Here is a 21,493-nt window from a genome sequence, read left to right as displayed (position 1 = left end):
TCAAAATACATATATATGCAGGATTAAACAGAAAATTAAAGAACCGTCATTGGAATATTTGCAGTCGGACTAAAACTTAATCTGATCATTGTGCGTTTTTACATGTCGTTTCCAATGGGATTATTGCCTACATGTAAATGTACCCGCTGTTTTTTTGTAGTGTGAAGATTTAAGTTTTTTGTTGCCATGTATCTCTTCTTGTTCAGTTCCCCCAGATCAACCTCGTCTTACAGTGTCCACAACTTCCACTTCGTCCATCACTCTGGCTTGGATACCTGGAGATAACGGCGGGAGCTCTATCAGGGGTATGGATAGTATTTGATCACTCTATAGAACCTTGATAGTCTACGTCATACATGACGTCACAGTCCAAGCTGGAGGCAAAATAATACTTGCGCTGTTTAAAAGACACAGGAAAAGAATGTTGTACGACAACAATAAAAAATAACTAAATTAAATATATTGAAAAGAGAAATAATACATGATCAATTAAATGTATCTAATAAATACTTCACTTGTATGCCTAACGATTGGTTGCAATGCGTGTCTGTTTTTATGTTCGACCCACGCGGTATTCGCAAGGCTACCATTGGCACTTAGGCTACATGCTGTCGTTAAAAATAAAAACAAGATACTATGCCTATGTATTAAGTAATATGAACTTGATAGAAGTAATCATTAATATTTAATTTCTCCAACCTGATGTGAAGTGTTCACTGCAAACCCTAGCATTTTTGATGATCGCCTCCGTCCAATATTTTTGCATTAATACTCAACTTTCTTCTTTTTCCTGTATCAGGAGAGTCGGCTGGGTTTAACTTCAATTTACGATCGTTAACATTTTCAATCCGATTCTAGCGGGGGTTTTTAAGGGTTATTGATCTATCTTCGTTATTCATTATCCATTATCCGTTATCGGTCAGTTCATAATACGCTACAAAGCCAAGGAGCCGGGACACTTACTCTCAGCCAAAAGGCCAAGCTAAGGTCCTAGCCCTAAAGCCTTGCTGCGATCATTGCGAATGCACCGTTCCCGGAGGTACTGCAATACCGGTCCGATGCATGGAGTGGACAGAGCAAGCTCATATTCCATCTCCGAAATGCAAAAATCAAAGATAGTGACTTTAAAGGCCAAGCTAAGAACCTAGCATCAAGGCCAAGCTAAGGACCTAGCATCAAGGCCAAGCTAAGGACCTAGCATCAAAGGGGGGGGTTTTAAGGGTTATTGATCTATCTTCGTTATTCATTATCCATTATCCGTTATCGGTCAGTTCATTATATGCTACAAAGCCTAGGAGCCGGGACACTTACTCTCAGCCAAAAGGCTAAGCTAAGGTCCTAGCCCTAAGGGCACACAAACACACAACATGACGACAACAACCAGCTAAAACAGGGTTATATTCCACTGTCTTTTAACCGTGCAAGTACTCGTTTGCCTCCAGGCACAATGTTTAAAGACAAATCAAAGGGTCTCCATGCAATGCATGAATACTCAGTATCAAGGTAAAAGTCAAAGAAGTGAAACAAAGTTGGACTCGAATATGAGAGGTAGGTGAAGGTTGTCTCTTTATTTGTTGAAAAAAAAAATCATGCTTATCCTCATTAGCAAAGATGCGTGTAAGCAGTATTCCACTTGTGAGGTCATAAACCTACAAAAACAAGGCCAGGCCTCAAACCGTTTTGGGAGTATAATTTAACCATACTAATACTGCCATCTACCGGAAAGAAGATGTATGCGTTATTAATTCACTAAATGAAAGCCTTAAACGATTATTCCGATTGATACGAATAATGCATTTTTATGGTATTGTTGAATGCTCTAAGTACCATGTTTTATGGATCTTCTGCACCTTATAACAGAAAATTTGCCTGAAATCAGAAAGTTTGCCTTATAATCGCAAGTGTCTTATAGGCCAGAGGGTATGATAAATAAAACCGTATATACCTTATTACAAATAAATGCTACTACATACAGCAGACCACATGCATCCCACCATGCTTTTCACCCGGCCCCCTGAACGGAAATAGTTATAGAAAGACACACTTCACTCACTCATTCACACCAAGGGACAATTTGGACCAGCCAATCAACCTGCCTACCTTGCATATTTTTGGAATGTGACAAGAAAGACCCAAAAAGCAACCAACGCAGGCACAGGGGTGTATATATATATATATATATATATATATATATATATATATATATATATATATATATATATATATATATATATATATATATATATATATATATATATATATATATATATATCAGGGTTGGGTAGGGTTTACTTTACTTTACTTTAACTTGCCATAACTACCAAATATGCTAATAAAAGACAAAACAAACTAAATATAAATAAAATTACTAAATTTTGTGCAGGCTTGGAGAATACAGGAATACATGCAACGGCAAAAATGATGTTGGCAAGCTGTTTGGATTTATTTTCATTTTGTTTCTGTCGCATTTTATGTTAGTTTTGCCGGAGATCAAAGAGATCAAAGCCAGGAGAGAAAGCTTACCACATGTTGTGAGTCATAATCTTATGACCAGAAGGCCCGCATCCTCTCTTTATAAGCACTGGTTGCCAGGTTTTTACAGAACAGGAAGAGGACACAATCACTACAAAAACACTTCTACAGTTATACTACAAAAACTACCAATATACTAAAAAAAATCCACTATTAAAATACTACATAAGTATTACAGTAATACTACTGAAATACTAAAAATTACTACTATGGAAATACTGCAAAGTTACTACTGCAGAAATACGACAAAAATACAAAAAAATACAACTACAGTATTCCTTTAAAAAACACAATATGAAATTAGGTGCTTAAAACAGGGACCTAATGTATTACTTTCCTGTAACTGTAATGTTTCAACACGCATTTTATAAAACAAATCTATCTAAAAAAAAATATATATAAAGAATTATAACATATAGATATCTGCATTTTCATTTTTCTTACAAATGAAAAAAAATTGATAGGCCTCCACAACCGCCCCCTTGGCCAAATATTTCAACCCAATGCACAACTCCAAATAGTTACCCACTCCTGACATACAGTAACTGTTTATGAATTAATCAATTTATTTTAGTATTAGTTCATGTTGTACGGATTTGTTTTGTATGTAACCTTAGCTCCTGCAGTAGTTTCAATAACTTGTTCCTTATACCCTGATGCTCCTTATATGTGGGAGTATTTTACAGAATAATATTTTCAATGGTGCAATTCTTAATCCTGTGAGCCTTGTAGTCCGAAAATACATTAGGTATTTGTGTGTTTGTGTTCACTCGTCCCAGGTTTTGTGCTGCAGTACTCTGTGGACAACACGGAAGAGTGGAAAGACGTGTTCATAAGTTCCACCGAGCGTTCCTTCAAGCTGGACAACCTCCGCTGCGGCACTTGGTACAAAGTCAAGCTGGCGGCCAAAAACAGCGTCGGGGCAGGACGCATCAGCGAGATTATAGAAGCCAAGACCCACGGTCGAGGTGGGACAATGTTTTGACAAACACGGGCTAAAAAACTTCAGATACCGTATTTTATTTATTTATTTTACCTAAAAATAATTCAATGTGTGGGATCGTGTTAGGCATGAGTTTTTATGGTATTATATTACCGTAATTCTGCAAAAATCTAAAAGTCGACAAATATGGCTGCGCACAATCGCAAAACATGATACAATGGTAATAAAACCCGGGCCGCGGCGAATCATAACCACTAGTAATATAAAGCTCAGCCATCACCAGGCCAGGGGTTGTGTGGTACCCGGCTGAACAGAAAGTAATGATGTTTTTTTTTTGTTTGTTTTTTTAAAAATGTGGCTTATTTGCTCACATTGTATATAAAACACATTCCTTTATTACCCGCAAAAAGCCTCAAATTTTTGGTGTGATTATACATCACGTATTATGGTAGTATAGTACTGTAGTTGAGCAATGATTGATCATCAGCCGAAAAATATCGATGACCGCATTTGCTACAGGAATTGGACCTGGATCGCAATGGTGAGAGCGTCAGATCCTAACCACAAAACCACTGGGGAGGAGTATTAAATATTTCACTATGTTTACTCACTGTAACAAGTATTGAATATGTGGGGTCATTGAAATGATCTATTGACAATGTAAACTATTGACCAAAATAAAATTGAGAATGTATTTAATTTATATTTAATACATGATAAAAAAATAGTGTGATGATTAGATAAAATCAAATGCCTTTTCCTGTGCCATCTACATTTCTAGTGGCCTAGTGATTGCACAGTCGATTTAAGCATATTATTAATGTTTTTATTATTACTGAAGTTATTACTGGACTGCCGCAAGAATATTGTCAGAAATTAAACCAGTCCATGGTAGATGAGATCAGGTACAGATGTAACACAGGGACACTTGTAACAGTCAAAGATGACCGATCGGAAGAGAGTTTTACTAATGCCACTGATAAAGGACACTCCTCTTTCCATTTTGACCTTGCATAAGACGTCTCAAGACTCTGAGTGACATTGTCTCAATTGTATGGTCAAAAACATATTTTCATGTAAGATTCCAAACGTTTTCTTTCTCACTTTTTGTTGTCAAATATGGTAAAAATTGAAAAGATGGCTTATGGCTATAATGTCCACATTCTTGGCTTCAATCCCACGGGTTTCATTTCATGCTAGCTAACAACCACATGGAGAAAATGTTAGCTAAAAGATGGCTGTAACACATCCAAAAACGACAATTTTTGTATTGTTTGTTAGGAAACTGCAGGGGCAAAGAACAGAAAGAAAGAAAAGTGGGTACAGTATTTTTATTGTAAGCAGTTTGCCCGCAAAGGCTGCACCCCAGGCACTGGCTTATAAATTTGCTAAAAACTGCTTGTCAGACTCTAATTAGCAATGGTGTCCATACAAAAGGATAGATATGACAGAAGCACCATGTTCCATTCCAAGCTCCTCTTTTTGTACATTTATACTGAAGAAAGATATCTTCAAGCCTATTTGTAATCTAAATCACACTGTTACAACTGTCCACTAGCAGTGTTACAACAGTATCCAGTACTGGGGACGATTGTAACAATGTTTATCCCTCTATTTGAGAGACTGTCACAGGCTTTTGGAGGTACTGAGCACTCCATCGATGTGTTCTTGTAAAAGACAAATTAAGGTAGCATGTATAAACGTTTCAGTGGACTATAACAAAAGATCATGACATTGTATCCAGTCTCTCTTACATTAAAGGTTGGGGACCACTGAGGTATACGACAAACAAAAAGACATTCGATTTTATCTAATAACCACACTATTTTTATTCACTATACCAGATACAAGTGTTAGGGAACAGTCGTCCTGAAAGATATGAATAAAGATTTTTAAAAAGTCTTTCATTTATCTGATGATGAATCGCACTTTAAAAGACATTAAAAAATAAATTTTATTTGTTTTCATGTTTATATTGTGTTCGTAGCTCACGTTGTCAATTCATAATTGTAATCATTGTCACTTACAATGCTTAGTTTGAGCTGAAAAAAAGGGGGAAAAAAACAATATTAACTATACCAGTTCTTAATCAAAAATTAGGGTTGCACGCAATACACGAGTTTGTGTTATACGCAAAAAAAATGACCATGTTCTAAGGGATGGGCAGGGCACCTGTATGATGCGGCAGGGGTAAACCAGCAAAAGCTGTCTGGCCCTGCTGTTGAACAGAAGAGTGTGTTGTGTCACCCTGACCCGAGTGACATGGCCGCTTTCTCGTGTTCCGTTTCATCTGGAGGGGCGAAAGCATGGCCAACTTGGGTGCCGAGGTGTCTAACTTGTCTGGGTGTTTGGGCATTTGGGTTGGCCATGGTCAACTTTTTTGTTTCTTGCTACTTTTTTCCTTTTTTGTTTTCTTTGTTTTTGTGTTTTCTCTTGTTGGGATGTGACCAGGGTAGATAGATAGAACACAAATTCTACATATAAATGTATTAGTTTCTTAAAAATAATTTCAAAAATATTATAGAACATGAAAGGAGTAAAGAGCAGCACGGCAGCTGGGTGGTCAGCACGTAGACCCACGGTACAGAAGTACGGGTTTCAATTCCAGCTGCCGCAGCCTCCCCATGTGGGGCTCGCATGTTCTTCCCGTGCATGCGTGGGTTTCCGACCACATTCTAAGATTTAGCCAAGCTGAAATGTCCCTAGGTGTGAGTGAGTGAGTTGTGCATCTCTGTGTGACCTATAACTGGCTGGCAACCAGTTCAGGGTCTCCCCTGCCCACTGCCCGAAGATAGCTAGAACCCTTGTGAGGATAGGTGGCGCAGAATGTGAATAAATTAAAGAAGTAAAAATGACCAAAATAATCATCTGCCTTTTTTTTACTAGAAGAAAATAAACATTACAATAACAATGTGGCGCCTATTTATTCACAGCAAGACAAACTATGTTGAATAAAAACGGATAATTTGTGATCAATTTTATTTTTCAAATAAATAATACAAACAAGTTTTTTCCCCGATTACAGTGTTGAAAAAAAGTTTCCCGAACAAAAATAGTTATATGGTATATATAATTTTAAATGATCAAAAAATGTATGAATACAGTACTGGTAAAACGTACAAGGTGACAAGTATGCCAAAAGTTTTTCTCATTTAAGAATTCTATTTGTCACATTACTAGAAAAAGTACTTTTTAAATATCTTATTGTAATTGAATAAAACAACAATGAAATCAGAAAAAGAATCCTTAAAATGAGAAAAAAAGCGGTTAGTTTTTTGCATTTTGTGCTGACCAGGCGTCAGAAGTAACAGCATATATGTAACGGCGTTATGTAATCAGGATACAAAAGCAGATGTAAAGGTATTGCGTTACTATTGCAGAAAAAAAGGGAAATCGAAATACAGGTATATTTTGTGAAAACGAAGATTACTTTTCCAAATTACAATTGTATTGAGAAGCATTTTTCTGTTGCACACTACAGTCCAGGGAAGTCCAGTGTGGGTTAGTTTTAATTATTTTTATTCTTTTTCTCGTTTGGATTAGCGTTGTTTACATCCAGCATGTCTGGTACCACGTCTCTCTCCCCTCTTCTTTCTCCTCTCTCATCCCTCCTCTCTCTTCTTTCTCTGTGATCTCATTCATTCCACACAAATGCAGCAAACTCGGGACAAATTTGGATTCTTGATGTGCTCCTAATGTGAACTAAAACAAAGCATAACAAAGCAATTGACATGATCTTGGTTTCCTCTATTTCTTTTTTAAGGTTACATTGATCATTTATCTTCAACAAAATTAAGTTATTTTATTTATATTTTGTTTTTTTTTTTGTCTTTTATTAGAATATTTGGTATTGGAGTAATCTAAAAGTAATCAAGTTACATTACTGCAATATTATGGTATTCAGATTACGTTATTGATTACATTACTCAGCAGGGAATTGTATACGTTCTAAAAATTGACCTTGGGTTTCTTCTATGATTGTAATTAATATTGCAAGGGTTGCAAATTACATTGTTCGTAAGACAAAACACTTGTAAAAGCTTAGAGTCCACAACACTATATACCTAGCAGAGCTTGTTGCACTTATTGCTGCAAATGAGTACAAACAATGCAATATTGCCATTAAAGGATGACATCATTTTGTAATCACAATACAGTATTTAGGAAAAAACTCACAATGACTGCATGTTTGTGATCATGTGATTTCCAGAGCCCCAGTTCAACAAGGACCAGCCTGTTTTTACCCACATTAACTCCAGCCACGCCCGCCTAAACCTGCAAGGCTGGGCTAGCGGCGGCTGTCCGATCGGCGCTGTGACTCTCGAGTTCCGCCCCAAGGGTAAGTCCAGTCCCCAACGGTTTGTATAGAAACGTATGGCAAGAGCCTGAATGATAGAGGTAAGATCTGACCTAAAAAATTCAGACAGACCCGACCCATGCCCGAGGGTATCAAAGCACAACTCAGCCCAAGCCTGACCAATTAACTTGATCTGTAGGACCGAGCTTGAAGCAAACCCAAAATGTCATATTTTATGTGCGAGACTCTGGAGAAGGAGAGGTGATAACAAATCAAAGCCAGTCTTTTGTAACAAAATCTAAGTTAAAGAAGACAGTGTAAACATGTACATATTTCATATTTATGTAACTGCAGAGGGTAATTTCTCCAACACAACAAATTTTTAAGAGTTTGCAATTCGTAAGATCAGCCATCATTTAGACGGGTTAAAATTTGGGCCATTGTCCATAACAGAGGTACATCCTTAAAAGTCTAGTGCAGCACTTTAAAAGAGAGAGGAAGAGAAACAAAAAAGAACAAGAATAAAAAACAATTTTTAGAAAGGCAGCAATACCGAAACCTGGCCTAACCTCAACGTAATAATTGAAATATAGGATTGACCGTACTCAAAATTTGAGTCAGGCTCTGTGTCAAGATCTTACCTTAGACTCAACGTGGCCTTACCGCTTCAGGAACATGGGCGTGGCAGAACGTGCGCACCAATGCCTCTCGGGACATATTCCTTGCCGAGCTACGAGAGGCTACCTGGTACGAGTTAAAGATGAAAGCTTGCAACAGTGCTGGCTGTGGAAACCAGAGCTCCCAGTTTGCCACACTGGACTACAACGGCAGTGAGTCGATCGCCTCCAATGTTGATATTTGCACTGAAAAGTAAATTGAACTTGCTCTTACATTTAACATCATACTTTCACACATGCATAACTGTTCTCTCATACAGACACAGTCATACCCATGCGCAGACACTACTATACTCTCTCATTCATACGTCTACACTCTCATAAACACACAGTACTATACTCTCTCACTCATATTACTATACTTTCATAAGATAACTACTATACTCTCACTTATATTACTATATTCGTATAGGCACACTGCTATGTTGTCAATTACACACTATTTGGTCTCTCACTAGTACTGCTATACTATCTCCCACATACCAGCTATACTAGGAGAAACTCAAGCTTGATGTCCAACTGTAGATCTTATACACACAGATCAGTGTGTATCCCCCAGTACTTGCTCTTCCAAAAAATCATACTTTTACACACAACCTACTATACTCGCATACACACACTATTGTATTCTCTCACACATATAACTATACTTGGAACTCCAGTTGGACGTTGAACTTTACAACATATACACAGATCAGTGTGGGGCGGCAGTAGCTCAGGAGGTAGAGCGATCGTTTTAGGATTAAGGGATCCCAGTTCGAATCCCGGCTTGTCCGTGTTACATGTCGAAGTGTCCTTGGGTAAGACATTGAACCCCCAATTACCCCCAATAAGCAGGTTAGCGCCTTACATGGCTGCACAGATCACAGCCGCTATTGGGAAATGTGAAGCACAATGTAAAGCGCTTTGGGAAGTCATTGACTTGAAAAGCGCTATATAAATGCAGATCATTTCATTTCATTTCATCAGTGTGTCCCGCTTTGGTTACCAAAATAAACAAAGTAAAACAAAACTGAGAGGTGACGTGATCATTACATTACAGTAATAGCAATGTTAATGTGTTTGAGAGAATAGTAGTTTTTGTGAGAGAGTATTGTAGTGTGCATGAGAGTATAATGGTGTTTGTGCATGAGCACGACTGGCTCTGTATGAGAGTATAGTTGTGCATGTGTGAGAATACCATCATACGTGAGAGCAAGTATGATTTACCTCTCGAACGACCTCTCATACTGAAACGCTCGAGTGTCTGTTTTGATGCTCATATCTGCTTTCAATGTTTAGGCACAATCCCTCCCATTAAATCCCCCTTGGAGAAGAACGACGACGTCAAGAAGCTCTTTTCCATCGGATGCCCTGTGATTTTGGTTACCCTCAGCGTAGCTCTCCTCTTCATCGTTCGCAAGAAACGCAAAGAAAAGAGGCTTAAGAGATTGCGAGGTGAGAAGAAATACAAACTAGGACAAAGGAGTTTGATATGAATTGGCAGAAAGAACCAAAATAAACCTCGCCAGGAGCGTACTTCAAACACAAGTTGGGAGCAAGTTTGATGTCTGCCAAGGAGGTTACAGTTTCACATCCTGAGATTATTTTGCAAATTCATCAAATTCAACCTACATTTAGTATTTGACTCCTTCACTTTACTACGATTGAATGTGGGATGTCCCTTTATCCCATATAATGGACCTTATTGACACTTACATACAATACATTTGTTTTTCCCCATCCAATATCTAATAATGCATTTATCAAACCACTGAAAATTTTAATCCACCTGTCCAGGTAACTTCATTCCTTTTTGACAACTGTTGGATAATTTCATTAACGGTATGTAACATGTAAGGAGTGACTTATTAGTTAAAAATTGCAAATACATAAAATATAAAAATGGACAGGTACTTTTTAAAACTGGCCGATATTATATTTTCTATTGTTACAACCGTCTACAGTTACTTGCTGGATTGCTTTTTATAAAATGTATTTATTGATATTAGTTTTCTACTTATATTTATAATCAAATGTAGTTATAAGAAAATGGTATGGGCAACATTTTTTTTTATTTTCCCACAGTTTAAACAATTTTCTTTTTGAGTGTGTTTTTTAATTATGTCTTTAAAGTCAAGTCTCAATACGTCCCTCTCCTTCATTTCCACCAACCAGGCAGCCGGAAAGAATGAGGGGAAAAAGTATATGAACAGCATCAATTATAATAAAAATGTGTTTTTGGCCTCGATTTAAAAACTTCTATTGAGGCTGAAGATCTTGTCTCCGGCATTAGAGCGTTCCACTGCACCGGGGCCCAGATGGAGAGCGCTCTCGAGACTGTAGATTTTTTCTTGGCTCTTGGAATCACAAGTAGACCAGCATTTCCCGAGTAAAGGCTCTGTGACGGAACTTAGGGGGGGTTAAATCAGAGAGATAAGAAGGGAAAAGTCCATGCAAACATTTGTATGTTAATAACAGAACCTTGAAGTTCTTAAGCGAACCAAGAGCCAATACAAGTTAGCTAATATTGGAGTGATTGTGAAATGTTTTTGTCTTGCTGCCGCATTTTGAACCAGCTGAAAACTTTTGATGCAAGTCATCAGCAGACCAGAGAGGAATACATAACAGTAATTAAGCCAAGAAGTAATGAATGCATGAATTACAATCTCAGCATCTGATTGCAACAGCATCGGGCAAATCTTCGCAAAATAATGAAGGTGAAAGAAAGCTTTTCCAGTAAAAGTTTCACATGTAACCGAAACAACAGATTAGTGTCAAATATAACACCTAGATCTTTGACCGAGTGATGGTAAATTTGTCATGATTCAGAGCAGTGTTTGAGAACAAATCACGACAAGGAGCTCAAAATAAGTTAAGTAACAACCATCTTCATATCTCAGTAAGGCAGGCCTACAAATCTCTTCAACTTAACGGAGCGGTTGTCTCAGTGGGAGTTACAGTTGACTGAGGCTTTGCTGACAAATAAGACAATAAAAACTAATAGAAAAGAACGGAGGGTCGAGGCAGGGAGTGAGATAAGTGGAAAGAGACAGGAAAGAAGGTGGGAAAGCGGGAAGGAAGAAAGACAGGAAGATGAGAAGGAAGAAAGACAGGGAGACGGAAAGGAAGAAAGACGGGAAGGTGATAAGAGAGGAAGGCGGGAAGATGGAAGGAAGAAAGACAGGAATATGAGAAGGAAGAAAGAAAGGGAGACGTAAAGGAAAGAAGTAAGACAAGTAGACAGGTAGATGGGAAAGAATAAAGACAGAAAGATGGAAAGAGGGAAAGACGGTAAGACAGAAAGATGGTGAGTCGGAAGAATCAAAAGCTTTTTATTTGTTTTCCAAGCCTCACAGAAATTTAAAAAAAAAAATCTAATCATCAACATAGATTTCTCAAAATAAATCCAACCTCCTTCCAAAGAAAAATAATTATTCAGCAATATTACATTGAGGGGCATCTTGATCCCATACCTGATCCAATCAGTAGATCTGTTGTCATCGAATCTCTGGTGATATATTTTTCTCTCAAAAACATTTCATGAACATTAATATTTTGGTTAAATCTCTCCTTTACGTTTCATCATTCATTCAGTTAATTTCTAAGACTGTGTAATGTGTTAATACTCTCATTGAGATTCTGAGAAATCTCCCACACAGAAGAAAAAAATGTTTTGTTTTGTTTGTTTTTTTTTCAGATGCCAAAAGCCTAGCAGAGATGCTTATCAGGTAAGGTCAATCTCTAATTATAAATCAGGCGCCAAAATAAACACAACTTGAACATTTGCTCCAACCCCAACTTTTCTGCGTATGCTTTTGTGCACGTGTATGTGTGCGAAGCAGCAAAAACAACCGTAGCTTTGACACGCCGGTGAAGGGGCCGCCTCAGGGGCCGCGCCTACACATCGACATCCCCAGAGTGCAGCTGCTGATCGAAGACAAAGAGGGCATCAAGCAGATCGGTGAGAGGAAGGCATAAGCAGACAGAGTGTTGTTGTGCGGCTGTGCCGGACACAAGGCCGGCTTATGTGAGCTGTTTCCTGCCTTTGGGACAGGCGAGGACAAGGCCACCATACCTGTGAGCGACACCGAGTTCAATCAGACTGGGAACCCGCAGAGCTTCTGCGCAGGTGTGTCCGTTCACCACCCTGCTCTCATCCAGAACACTGGTCCTTTGATTGACATGTCAGACATCAGACCAGGAACCAGTAAGTGCTCCGTCCACCTTCTCTGCCCTAACTAACTGGCGAGAGATAAATGCGAATGTCGATATGACCCACTTGTCTTCCTGGTTTGTTGGAAACGTACTGCGTTACTACCCAACTCTGTTGGGAATACATTTAAGATCTTACCTCTGCACCACACTTCCTTCCCCACTGAAGAAGTCTCAACTGTCTCATTTGAGAAATGTCTGTCCCCCAATAAAATACTAAAAAGCCAACTGGGTTCTTGGTCTGCCAGATCCGGTTTCCAGGAAGAGTGTGAAGTCATCGGCGCACAGCATCAGGAACCGCTACTCCAGTCAGTGGACACTGACCAAGTGCCAGTCCTCCACACCAGCCCGCATCTTGGCCTCTGACTGGCGTGCCGTCAGCTCGCAGCACGGCATCACCGTCACAGAGAGCGACAGCTACAGTGCCAGTCTTTCGCAAGACACAGGTTGGCACGCTTTAAAAGTGAACTTCTACACGCAAGAAAAACAAAACAGTTGTGTCTAAACAATGGCCCCAGAGAAATGTATGGCCCGCTTTCCAAATTCAAGCTATACTAAATATATAGAAAACAAAACAAAATACTGTGATTTTATGCTGTAAAGAACTTTTATATATATGGAAAGATACAAATACTTTAATATTGAAACTGAAAATAGTACATTTTTGCTCAATTAACAAATAGCCAAATCAAAGCATAACTCAACAATCATTGGTATTGTGTCCCCTTATCTTCTTCATGTCATGTTGTAAATTTAAAAAAGACTGACAAATGACAGCTTAAACAGATTGGTCCTAATTATTTTCTAAAATATAGAGATAGGGTTCAAGCATAGTTCTTTACAGGGTTCATTGGTCAGTGGGGGGGGGGGGATTTTGTAAGGTTTATTGTTCATTGAAAATTCCTTAAAATGCTAAATACATATTTCATGCATATCAATCAATCTGTTATCTGCACCGCTTATCCTCACTAGGGTCACTGGGATGCTAGAGTCAATCCCAATCATTTTCGGGCAGTGGGTAGGGGACTCCCTGAACTGGTTGCCAGCCAGTTGCAGGGCACACAGAGACAGACAACCATTCACTCGCTTATTCACACCTAGGGACTATTTAGACCGGCCAATTAACCTGACATGCATGTTTTTGGAATGTGGGAGGAAACCGAAGTGCCTGGAAAAAATCCACGCAAGCACTGGGAGAACATGCAAACTCCCCACGGGGAGGCTGGGGTAACTGGACTTGAACCCTGAACCTCTGCACTCTTGGGCTGCCCGCTTACCACCCATCTGCTGTGCATTATAAATAAATACCCCAAGATACAGTTAGGACTGTAACTATGAGCATTTGAAAAAATGGCATGACCCATTTTATAATAGAGTATTGTATATCAAATGTTTAAAAAAAACATGTTTGTACTTTAGAGATTTATCCAATCTTGGGTTCTTTTTTTTAATTTAACCCCTGCGCTAAACAAGAGTTCACCTTATATGAAAAAATGTGTAGTTACTAATTGGCCAATTTAAATTGGACCTCCCTCTGCAGACAAGGGTCGCAACAGCATGGTGTCAACGGAGAGCGCCTCTTCTACCTACGAGGAGCTGGCCAGGGCCTACGAGCACGCCAAGCTGGAGGAGCATCTGCAGCATGCCAAATTCGAGATCACCGAATGCTTCATCTCCGACAGCTCGTCCGACCAGATGACAACGGGCACCAACGACAACGCCGACAGCATGACCTCAATGAGCACGCCCTCTGAGCCCGGCATATGCCGCTTCACCGCCTCGCCGCCCAAACCACAGGACTACGATCGCGGCAAAAATGTAGCCGTGCCCATCCCGCACCGCGCCAAGAGTAAGTTAGTCAAGTCAAGTCACATTTATTTATATAGCCCTTAATCACAAAAATGTCTCAAAGGACTGCATAGGATTACAATGACACAATTACCTAATCTTAAACCAAGTTGAATTTATTGTTGTGCTTTCAAGCATTAAAAAGTGCTTGAATTTTCAGTACAGTGATGTTAAATGCTTAAAATTGTTGCTATGTCTCACAAATCTGCTTATAAATGATGCAGTGAATGCTCCCATGTTGCAATTGCATTTTTTCCCTCTTGATTAATGGCAGCTGGCATTAGTCTGTATGACATTGTCCTATGAAACCTCATTGCCCCTACGGGTCGCCCCAAGTGGACAGGTGAATAGAATAGAATAGAATACATATCACATATCAATTACGGGCATTTTTAATAGGCCATGCAAAGAAATGATGGTACCATTTCCCAGTGGCAAATTGCAATAGGAAGGACTAATAATGTAATCGACTTAGTACTTTTAATAACCCAACACTTATATGGAGAGAGATATGTCTCAAAATTATATGCACAGCCACAAATATGTTTGCGATCTACTTAAGAAATAAAAATCAACATCTCAACAAAAATGGTGTTGCAGCGCATTTTGACGGACAAAACAAAAATCTGAGAGATTATGCATGAGCAAAAAACAAATAAATTCCCCTCAGAATTGTAATTTGTAGCTTTATTTACATATATCTTAAATCATTTTTACTAGATATTGATCTTGTTTTTACTTTAGTCTGAAGTCTTTTGAAAAAGTCTTGTCCTTCACAATATACTGTATTTTCTGGACTATAATGGGACCAGTGTGGGGTAGTAATTAGTTATAGTCACTCATTACTTCTTCCAAAGAGTAACTAAGTTAGTAATTGATTTACTCTATAGTAAATACACATTCTTACCAGGGAAAGTAACCATTTCCGCTAGTTTAAAAGGGAGATCTATATCAAAGAATTTTAAATTTTCTGAGTAAATACGAAACACCGCGGTGTCATCTTTGTCTGGAGTTTACTTGAAGAGATGGGAATTACGACTATTTTTAGAGAACAGTTTTTTTTCATCTCACTTACTAAAAAGAGCCAACCCTTTAGGCTCTTTAGGTTGTGTTTGTTGCTTTGATCCTTACATTACGAATTTTTATGTAACATTATGAGCGGAATGACTTAAAAAGGGGGAAAATTAAAGAAAATAAAGAAAAAAAATTGGAGAAAAAAAATGAAATAAAATTAAGAATATGAAAAGTAAAGTGACAGAAAAGGAAAAATAAGAATACATTTTATTCATATAAACACATTAACACTGAAAACACAGGAAAATCATGAAAATATTTATAAATCTACACAAAAAGATAAAATACAAAACAATTTTAACCTTTTTTAGGCTCAAAAATTTTAAATTCAACAACACATAATCCCCCAAAATGTGGATTGACCAATCATAAGAGAAAAAAGGCATCCCAGAGAGAGCCAGCGGTTGATTGGTGGGGAGCCGGTGTTATGCCGAGAAATGCATCCCTGCCGAGATTTGCATCCCCTCGCTACTATAACCACTTTTACCCTGTTTTATTTCACTTTTATCTCACTTTTCCGGAATGTAATGGCGAACATATAACAAAAACCACTTCATCATGCATTTGTTGGGAATGTAATACAACTTAAACCATTCCGTCTTTGTATTTGTTCTGAATGTAATCGAACGTTAATGCACACTGTATATAAATCACTTTTGAGAACTGTTATGCACTGTACCATAAAGCTTATTATGCAGGAATAAGCTTTATAGTACAGTGCATAACAGTTTCAATACGAGCGATTTGAATAGAAAAAGGCAAAATAAACATGTTACCTGCTCAAAAGTGATTTGTATACGGTTTGCATTGCTGTTCGATTACATTCACAACAAATACAAAGACGGAATGGTTTAAGTTGTTTTACATTCCTAACAAATGCAAGACGAAGTGGTTTTGTTTACATTCCCGAAAATTGATATAAAAGTGAGATAAAACGAGGTAAAAGTGGTTTTAGTAGCCAGGGTTTGAACAAATTTATTGACACTAATAACAGCAAACAATGTGAGGTTTGAACAACCCTTCTCGACAACCAGGGGATGCAAATCTCGGCAGGAATACATTTCTCGGCATAACACCGGCTCCCTTCATTCACGTCCAAGAGCTGACCCTTAAAGACGCTTCGTTCACAGACGACACGAGTCAGGGTGCTCAAATTTTTCGCAAAGAAACGCTCATTTGCCTTTCTATCGGCGCATTAGTAAATATTCCATTCGTAATCTCTATCTAACTATATGGTAGTCACTATTTTGAACGTGACATGATCTGAAAAGACAACTCAGAGGAGAGGGGCAGCGTCATCGGCGTTCCACTACCAAAATTACGCACCACTTTTGACCATCAGTGACGATAACTGCAGTGTAACGGTGGAAAAAAATCATTATTTTGCTTTCTCCGTGACTAAAAAAATAACGTCTTCACGTAACGGCGTTATTTATAACACAGTAAAGTCACCTAAAAACCTCCAGCCAGCCAGAAATTTGAAAGTTCTCCATATAACCCCGTGCACCTTACATAACCAAAAATATGGCAGATAAGATTGGAAATGTATACATTACTTATAGGTATGCGATACCATACACAGTTTTACAACATATTGCCGTATTTAAGCAATATTTGTGCAATGATTGATGAAATCGATAAAAATCGCAAACCTGCTCATGGCTATACCACTCTAAGAACGCCCGATCTCGGGAAGCTAAGATATGTCAGGCCTGGTTAGTACTTGGAGACCGCCTGTGAGTACTAGGTGCTGTTAATCAGTCACACTTTGCTGTGACAGCACTAACTGTACCAGGGATACAGTCAGTGAAAATGAATATCCCCAGAGGGGACCAATTAAATAAAGTATGCAACAATAATCAAACCGTATAGTGGCAGTTAAGGTGCTGACAGTTTACCACCAGACCAGCAATGGTACAGATGACATGCGACATGGCAATAGACCTTATCTAATTATCACACCTAGTGCCAGGAACATTGATATGCCTAATGCATTCTGATAGGTTAAAATGTTTCCACTTCTTCAACAACGATGTTAGAGGATGGAGAAAACAAAAAGTCTTACAACAAAACAAAATACTATACAAGCTCTTTTACGTACGCATGCATAGTATACTGAGAGGTTATTGACGCACGGGTAAAAAGGTTGAGAGACTGTTTAACCTATCGGAATGCAATAGGCAAATGCAATATGTTGTGGCACCGCGAGTAAATATAGTGTGATAATGAGACAGCTCTAATGCTATATTGAATGTCATCCGCACTGCTGGTGATTTAATGGTAATGTCTTGGCGCTCTCACTGCCAAAACTCGGATTTGATTTTTTTGTAAACAATGTCAAACAGTTTCTGTCAGTGGCACTTATTGATGCATAGCAATACTGTGTACCAGCACTCATGGTAGCTCTTACCATAGCCTCAAATTCATGCGTTTTATTATCCGATGCGCTTTATGTATAAAAATATTTTTAGATTTTTGCGCTTTATCGTGCAGAAAATCCAATTACTATAAACCTTATACAAATGACGAAACTTTTGTGGAAAAAAAAGTTTTTTGTTATTTGTCCTCTGCAGGTGACTACTGCAACATCCCCCTGTATATGAAGTCGGACCCCTTTTTCCGAAAGCAGTCGGACCACCACGACCCGTGCCCGGTGGTTCCCCCCCGCGAAGCCTCCATCCGCAACCTGGCCCAGCGGGCCTACCACACCCAGGGTCGCCACGTGACTATGGACTCTGCAAAGCAGCAGGCCCTGACCATGGGCCACTCGGGCCTGTCCAACCTCACCTCCTCTGGGGCCTCCTCCTCCACCGGGGCAGGAGGCGGACAAGGGAGCATGTCAGCCAGCTCCAGCAGCTCCACGCTGCCTCAGAGGACTCTCACCATGCCGGGCTCCTCGGCGACGGGGGCCCAGAGTGCGGCGGCTGCTGCCGCTGCTACCGCAGCCGCAGCGGGGGCCTCGGCGCCCTCCGGCGCCATGGGGGCCACAGCTGGCGCGCCCGGCGGAGCCGTCGCCTCCTCTTCCTCAAAAATGGGTGGATCCAGAGACTCTCTTTTGGAGAGCAGTTCATCAGGCTTAGGTAGACTACAGAAGCAGAGGGACACCAGTGCGGGGGCTTACTCCAAGTCATACACGCTGGTGTAGCCTGACGAAACCAACGGAAATACCGATGCCAGGGGGCCCACGAGGGTGCGCTTCAGGCTTCCTCAGCAGTGTTGGGAGTAACGCGTTATAATGGAATGCGTTCAAGGAATGCAATTACTTTTCTCAAATACTATAACGCATTATTAATAACCTTTTGTAACTCAACTGCTGTTACAATATGGTGCGTTACACTGCTACTTTTAAAAGAAATCTTGATTTGCAATGCCACCTGTTCTTTAAGGCTTTATCCTTAACGGATAACCTAATCCAATAGCAACACAATGCTTCGTACCTTGCTAGTTACTTTCAGAGTAACTATCTACTTTTGGGTGTCAGTAATCTGAGGGGTAACGCAATTACTTTTTATAAAAAGTAACTAGTAACTGTAACAAATTCCTTTTTTTTAGTAACGCGCCCAACACTGTTCCTCAAAAAGGAGGAGTTGGGGGATTTCCACAGCACAGGGGGTGGTCTTTTTTCTCAGCCTGATTGTTTTTAATTCCATCTCGACACGGCTGATTCATTTGTGCCCTGAGACCCCGGCTCATCTTATGTATGCACAAAATCCACAAGCTGAAAGAAGCGAGCGCTTAAATGACACACCGCTTGTGTTTGTGGATGCGATTTTACTGTAACCTTGCCTGGGGGGCATCTGTTCCGTGAAATGTTCTTATAAGGGTACAAAATTCCACGTGGATGGGGCATATAATCTCACGTAATCTCTAGCCTGCGCGTGTGCAGGTGTACATGTGTAAATATATACAGTATATGCGCACGTGTGGCAGGCGCACGGCGTACTGTTCAAAAATCTGTATGCTGAGCGTCCAAACTCAAACCCACGCTCCATTTTGTATTTACCCGGCTATGTTTTCAGTTTGTTTTGATTTTGTTTGCAGTTGAAAGAAAGGCATGAAATATTTTGGGTTCCTCAATAGAGCCACAATTTCTCTACAAGTTTTATAATACTGTAATAATAATAATCAGACATGGGACCAAGTCACACATGTGCAAGTCTCAAGTAAGTCTCAAGTCTTCACCTTCAAGTCCCAAGTAAGTCCCAAGTATTTTTTTCTTGGGCAAGTCAAGTCACAAGTCAAGTCCCGAGTCTTAGATTGCCAAGTCCAAGTCAAGTCACAAGTCATAAAAACAGCGACTCGAGTCGACTCGAGTCCAAGTCACTAAGTCTCAAGTCCCCATGTCTGATAATAATACATTGTACTTCGAAGCGCCTTTCAAAACACCCAAGGTCGCTGTACATATAGTTTGACACAACAATAAAACAAGGTTAAATCAAGCAAGTAATAGATAGCAAATAAAGCACAGTAAAGTTAAAAGGAGGCCGGAATGTGTGGCAGAAAAAGGCAAGTCTGAAGAGATGAGTTTTGAGTATGGCATATATTTTAAAGTCAAGTAAACAAGGGGGGGAACATCACTCCCCCGTAAAAAGGTTTCATGTAACCTCCACTTTCAGGGAAAACATCTAAATTCCAAGTTATTTTCAAATGATCATAGTTATATGACACAGACGAAACATGTACTCCTGTTACTTCGCTTCTTGTCTACTAAAAGATGGGTTGCGTTGTTTCAGATGTCTTTAAAAAGTTCAAAGTACAATATTTATTGCATTAAGTATGTGTTAACAATGACCAACTGCGTTCAAAGACCTTTTAGATTTTTTTTTCACCACGCCTATCTACTTTTTTAGCCTGTTCCAGGACTTGCAACCCATTAGGAAGCTGGAAAGGGGGCGTGGGGTGGCGAGTGATTCCATGCTTGTTCCCATTTGTTTTGTTAGTGTAGCCTAAAAACTGTAAAAGTAAAAAAAAGCCTGTTTCAAATATAGTCCAAATGCCAACCCAAGCCAACCCCCAAAAAATGACTAATAAATAAGGAATGAGCTGGCTGAGGCTGCGATCATGTTATTGGGCCAGGAGATGGCAGCAGAGAGAAGCAAAATCTGAGCACCACCTCTAAATAAAAACGGAAGATGGACGTCCTTAGCCCGCAGTGGCACTTAAGGTGGTAAAACATCTTTAACCGCCTGGGATGTTACTAAACTCACATTAACTAATAGCAAGAGTAGCTAATTGATAATGTCTTTCTTAAATATGTCACATGTTTTCAATTCTAAAAGAAAGTAATATTTTAAAACCGTAGAACAATATTCAAGATTTAAAAAGGAAATATGTTAATTAAGTATACAGTATGTAGAAACATATTTGAATATCATTGGATTCTGTTTTATCAAAGTTTTTTTTTACTTGTGTACCTTTTTATTAAGATTTAAACATTGTTAATCCACATTTTTGGGAATTGCGCTAAAATAAATTACAAGTAAATCAGACAATTTTCGCATGATAAGAAACATTTTTGACAGTCCTCCATAAAATAAAATAAATATTATAACAACGGCAAGTCTTTACTTTTGGCAAAATGAAGCTCTACATCACACTAAATATAATCTAAGAATCAGTGTGGCACCAAAGCACTAGTTGCAAATGTGGAGAGAGAGAAACACATTATTCTGGAAAAAAAAAACCTTAATGTTGTTATTGTGAAAGAAAAAGATTGGAGAAGTAAGTTTAGCTTTATGGATTTTGTTGGATTTTCTATTTCTTTTTGATACCATGTATTATCCCAAAGCGTAATCCCGTAACAAAGACTTACTATAATTGAAATTGCTCTAAATTTCTCCAGTTATCAAATGTAACAAACATCAGGGCTCTGGCAATAGTAAAATATATATAGATATGTTTCTTCTAAACAAATATGTACATATATAT

At 39.0% G+C, this 21,493-nt stretch overlaps 1 protein-coding gene and 1 pseudogene across 2 annotated transcripts in view; one reads left to right on the top strand and one right to left on the bottom strand.

Annotated features, from left to right (window-relative positions):
* dscaml1 (Down syndrome cell adhesion molecule like 1) overlaps positions 1 to 19,685 on the top strand; it is a 183,845-nt gene extending 164,160 nt beyond the window's left edge. Inside the window, exons 25-35 of one of the 2 annotated variants that reach the window (XM_088346432.1) lie at positions 207 to 305; positions 3,312 to 3,500; positions 7,686 to 7,814; positions 8,444 to 8,602; positions 9,731 to 9,886; positions 12,129 to 12,159; positions 12,274 to 12,392; positions 12,486 to 12,638; positions 12,892 to 13,089; positions 14,184 to 14,492; positions 18,139 to 19,685. In XM_088346432.1, the coding sequence (XP_088202558.1) occupies positions 207 to 305; positions 3,312 to 3,500; positions 7,686 to 7,814; positions 8,444 to 8,602; positions 9,731 to 9,886; positions 12,129 to 12,159; positions 12,274 to 12,392; positions 12,486 to 12,638; positions 12,892 to 13,089; positions 14,184 to 14,492; positions 18,139 to 18,710 (2,114 nt within the window). In that variant the 3' untranslated portion in view covers positions 18,711 to 19,685. Of the gene's footprint in view, positions 1 to 206; positions 306 to 3,311; positions 3,501 to 7,685; positions 7,815 to 8,443; positions 8,603 to 9,730; positions 9,887 to 12,128; positions 12,160 to 12,270; positions 12,393 to 12,485; positions 12,639 to 12,891; positions 13,090 to 14,183; positions 14,493 to 18,138 lie in introns of both variants that reach the window. The other variant, XM_088346431.1, reaches the window with a different exon arrangement.
* Positions 1,018 to 1,169, bottom strand: LOC148358021 (U2 spliceosomal RNA; annotated as a pseudogene).
* Positions 19,686 to 21,493: the final 1,808 nt, after the last annotated feature.

The sequence above is a fragment of the Urocampus carinirostris genome, chromosome 10 (genome assembly GCF_059441175.1).
Source record: "Urocampus carinirostris isolate Australia breed hairy pipefish chromosome 10, RoL_Ucar_1.0, whole genome shotgun sequence".
In the NCBI taxonomy this organism is placed as follows: Eukaryota; Metazoa; Chordata; class Actinopteri; order Syngnathiformes; family Syngnathidae; genus Urocampus; species Urocampus carinirostris.
Note: the sequence above shows the minus strand (reverse complement) of the source record. Positions and strands in the feature narration are given on the sequence as shown.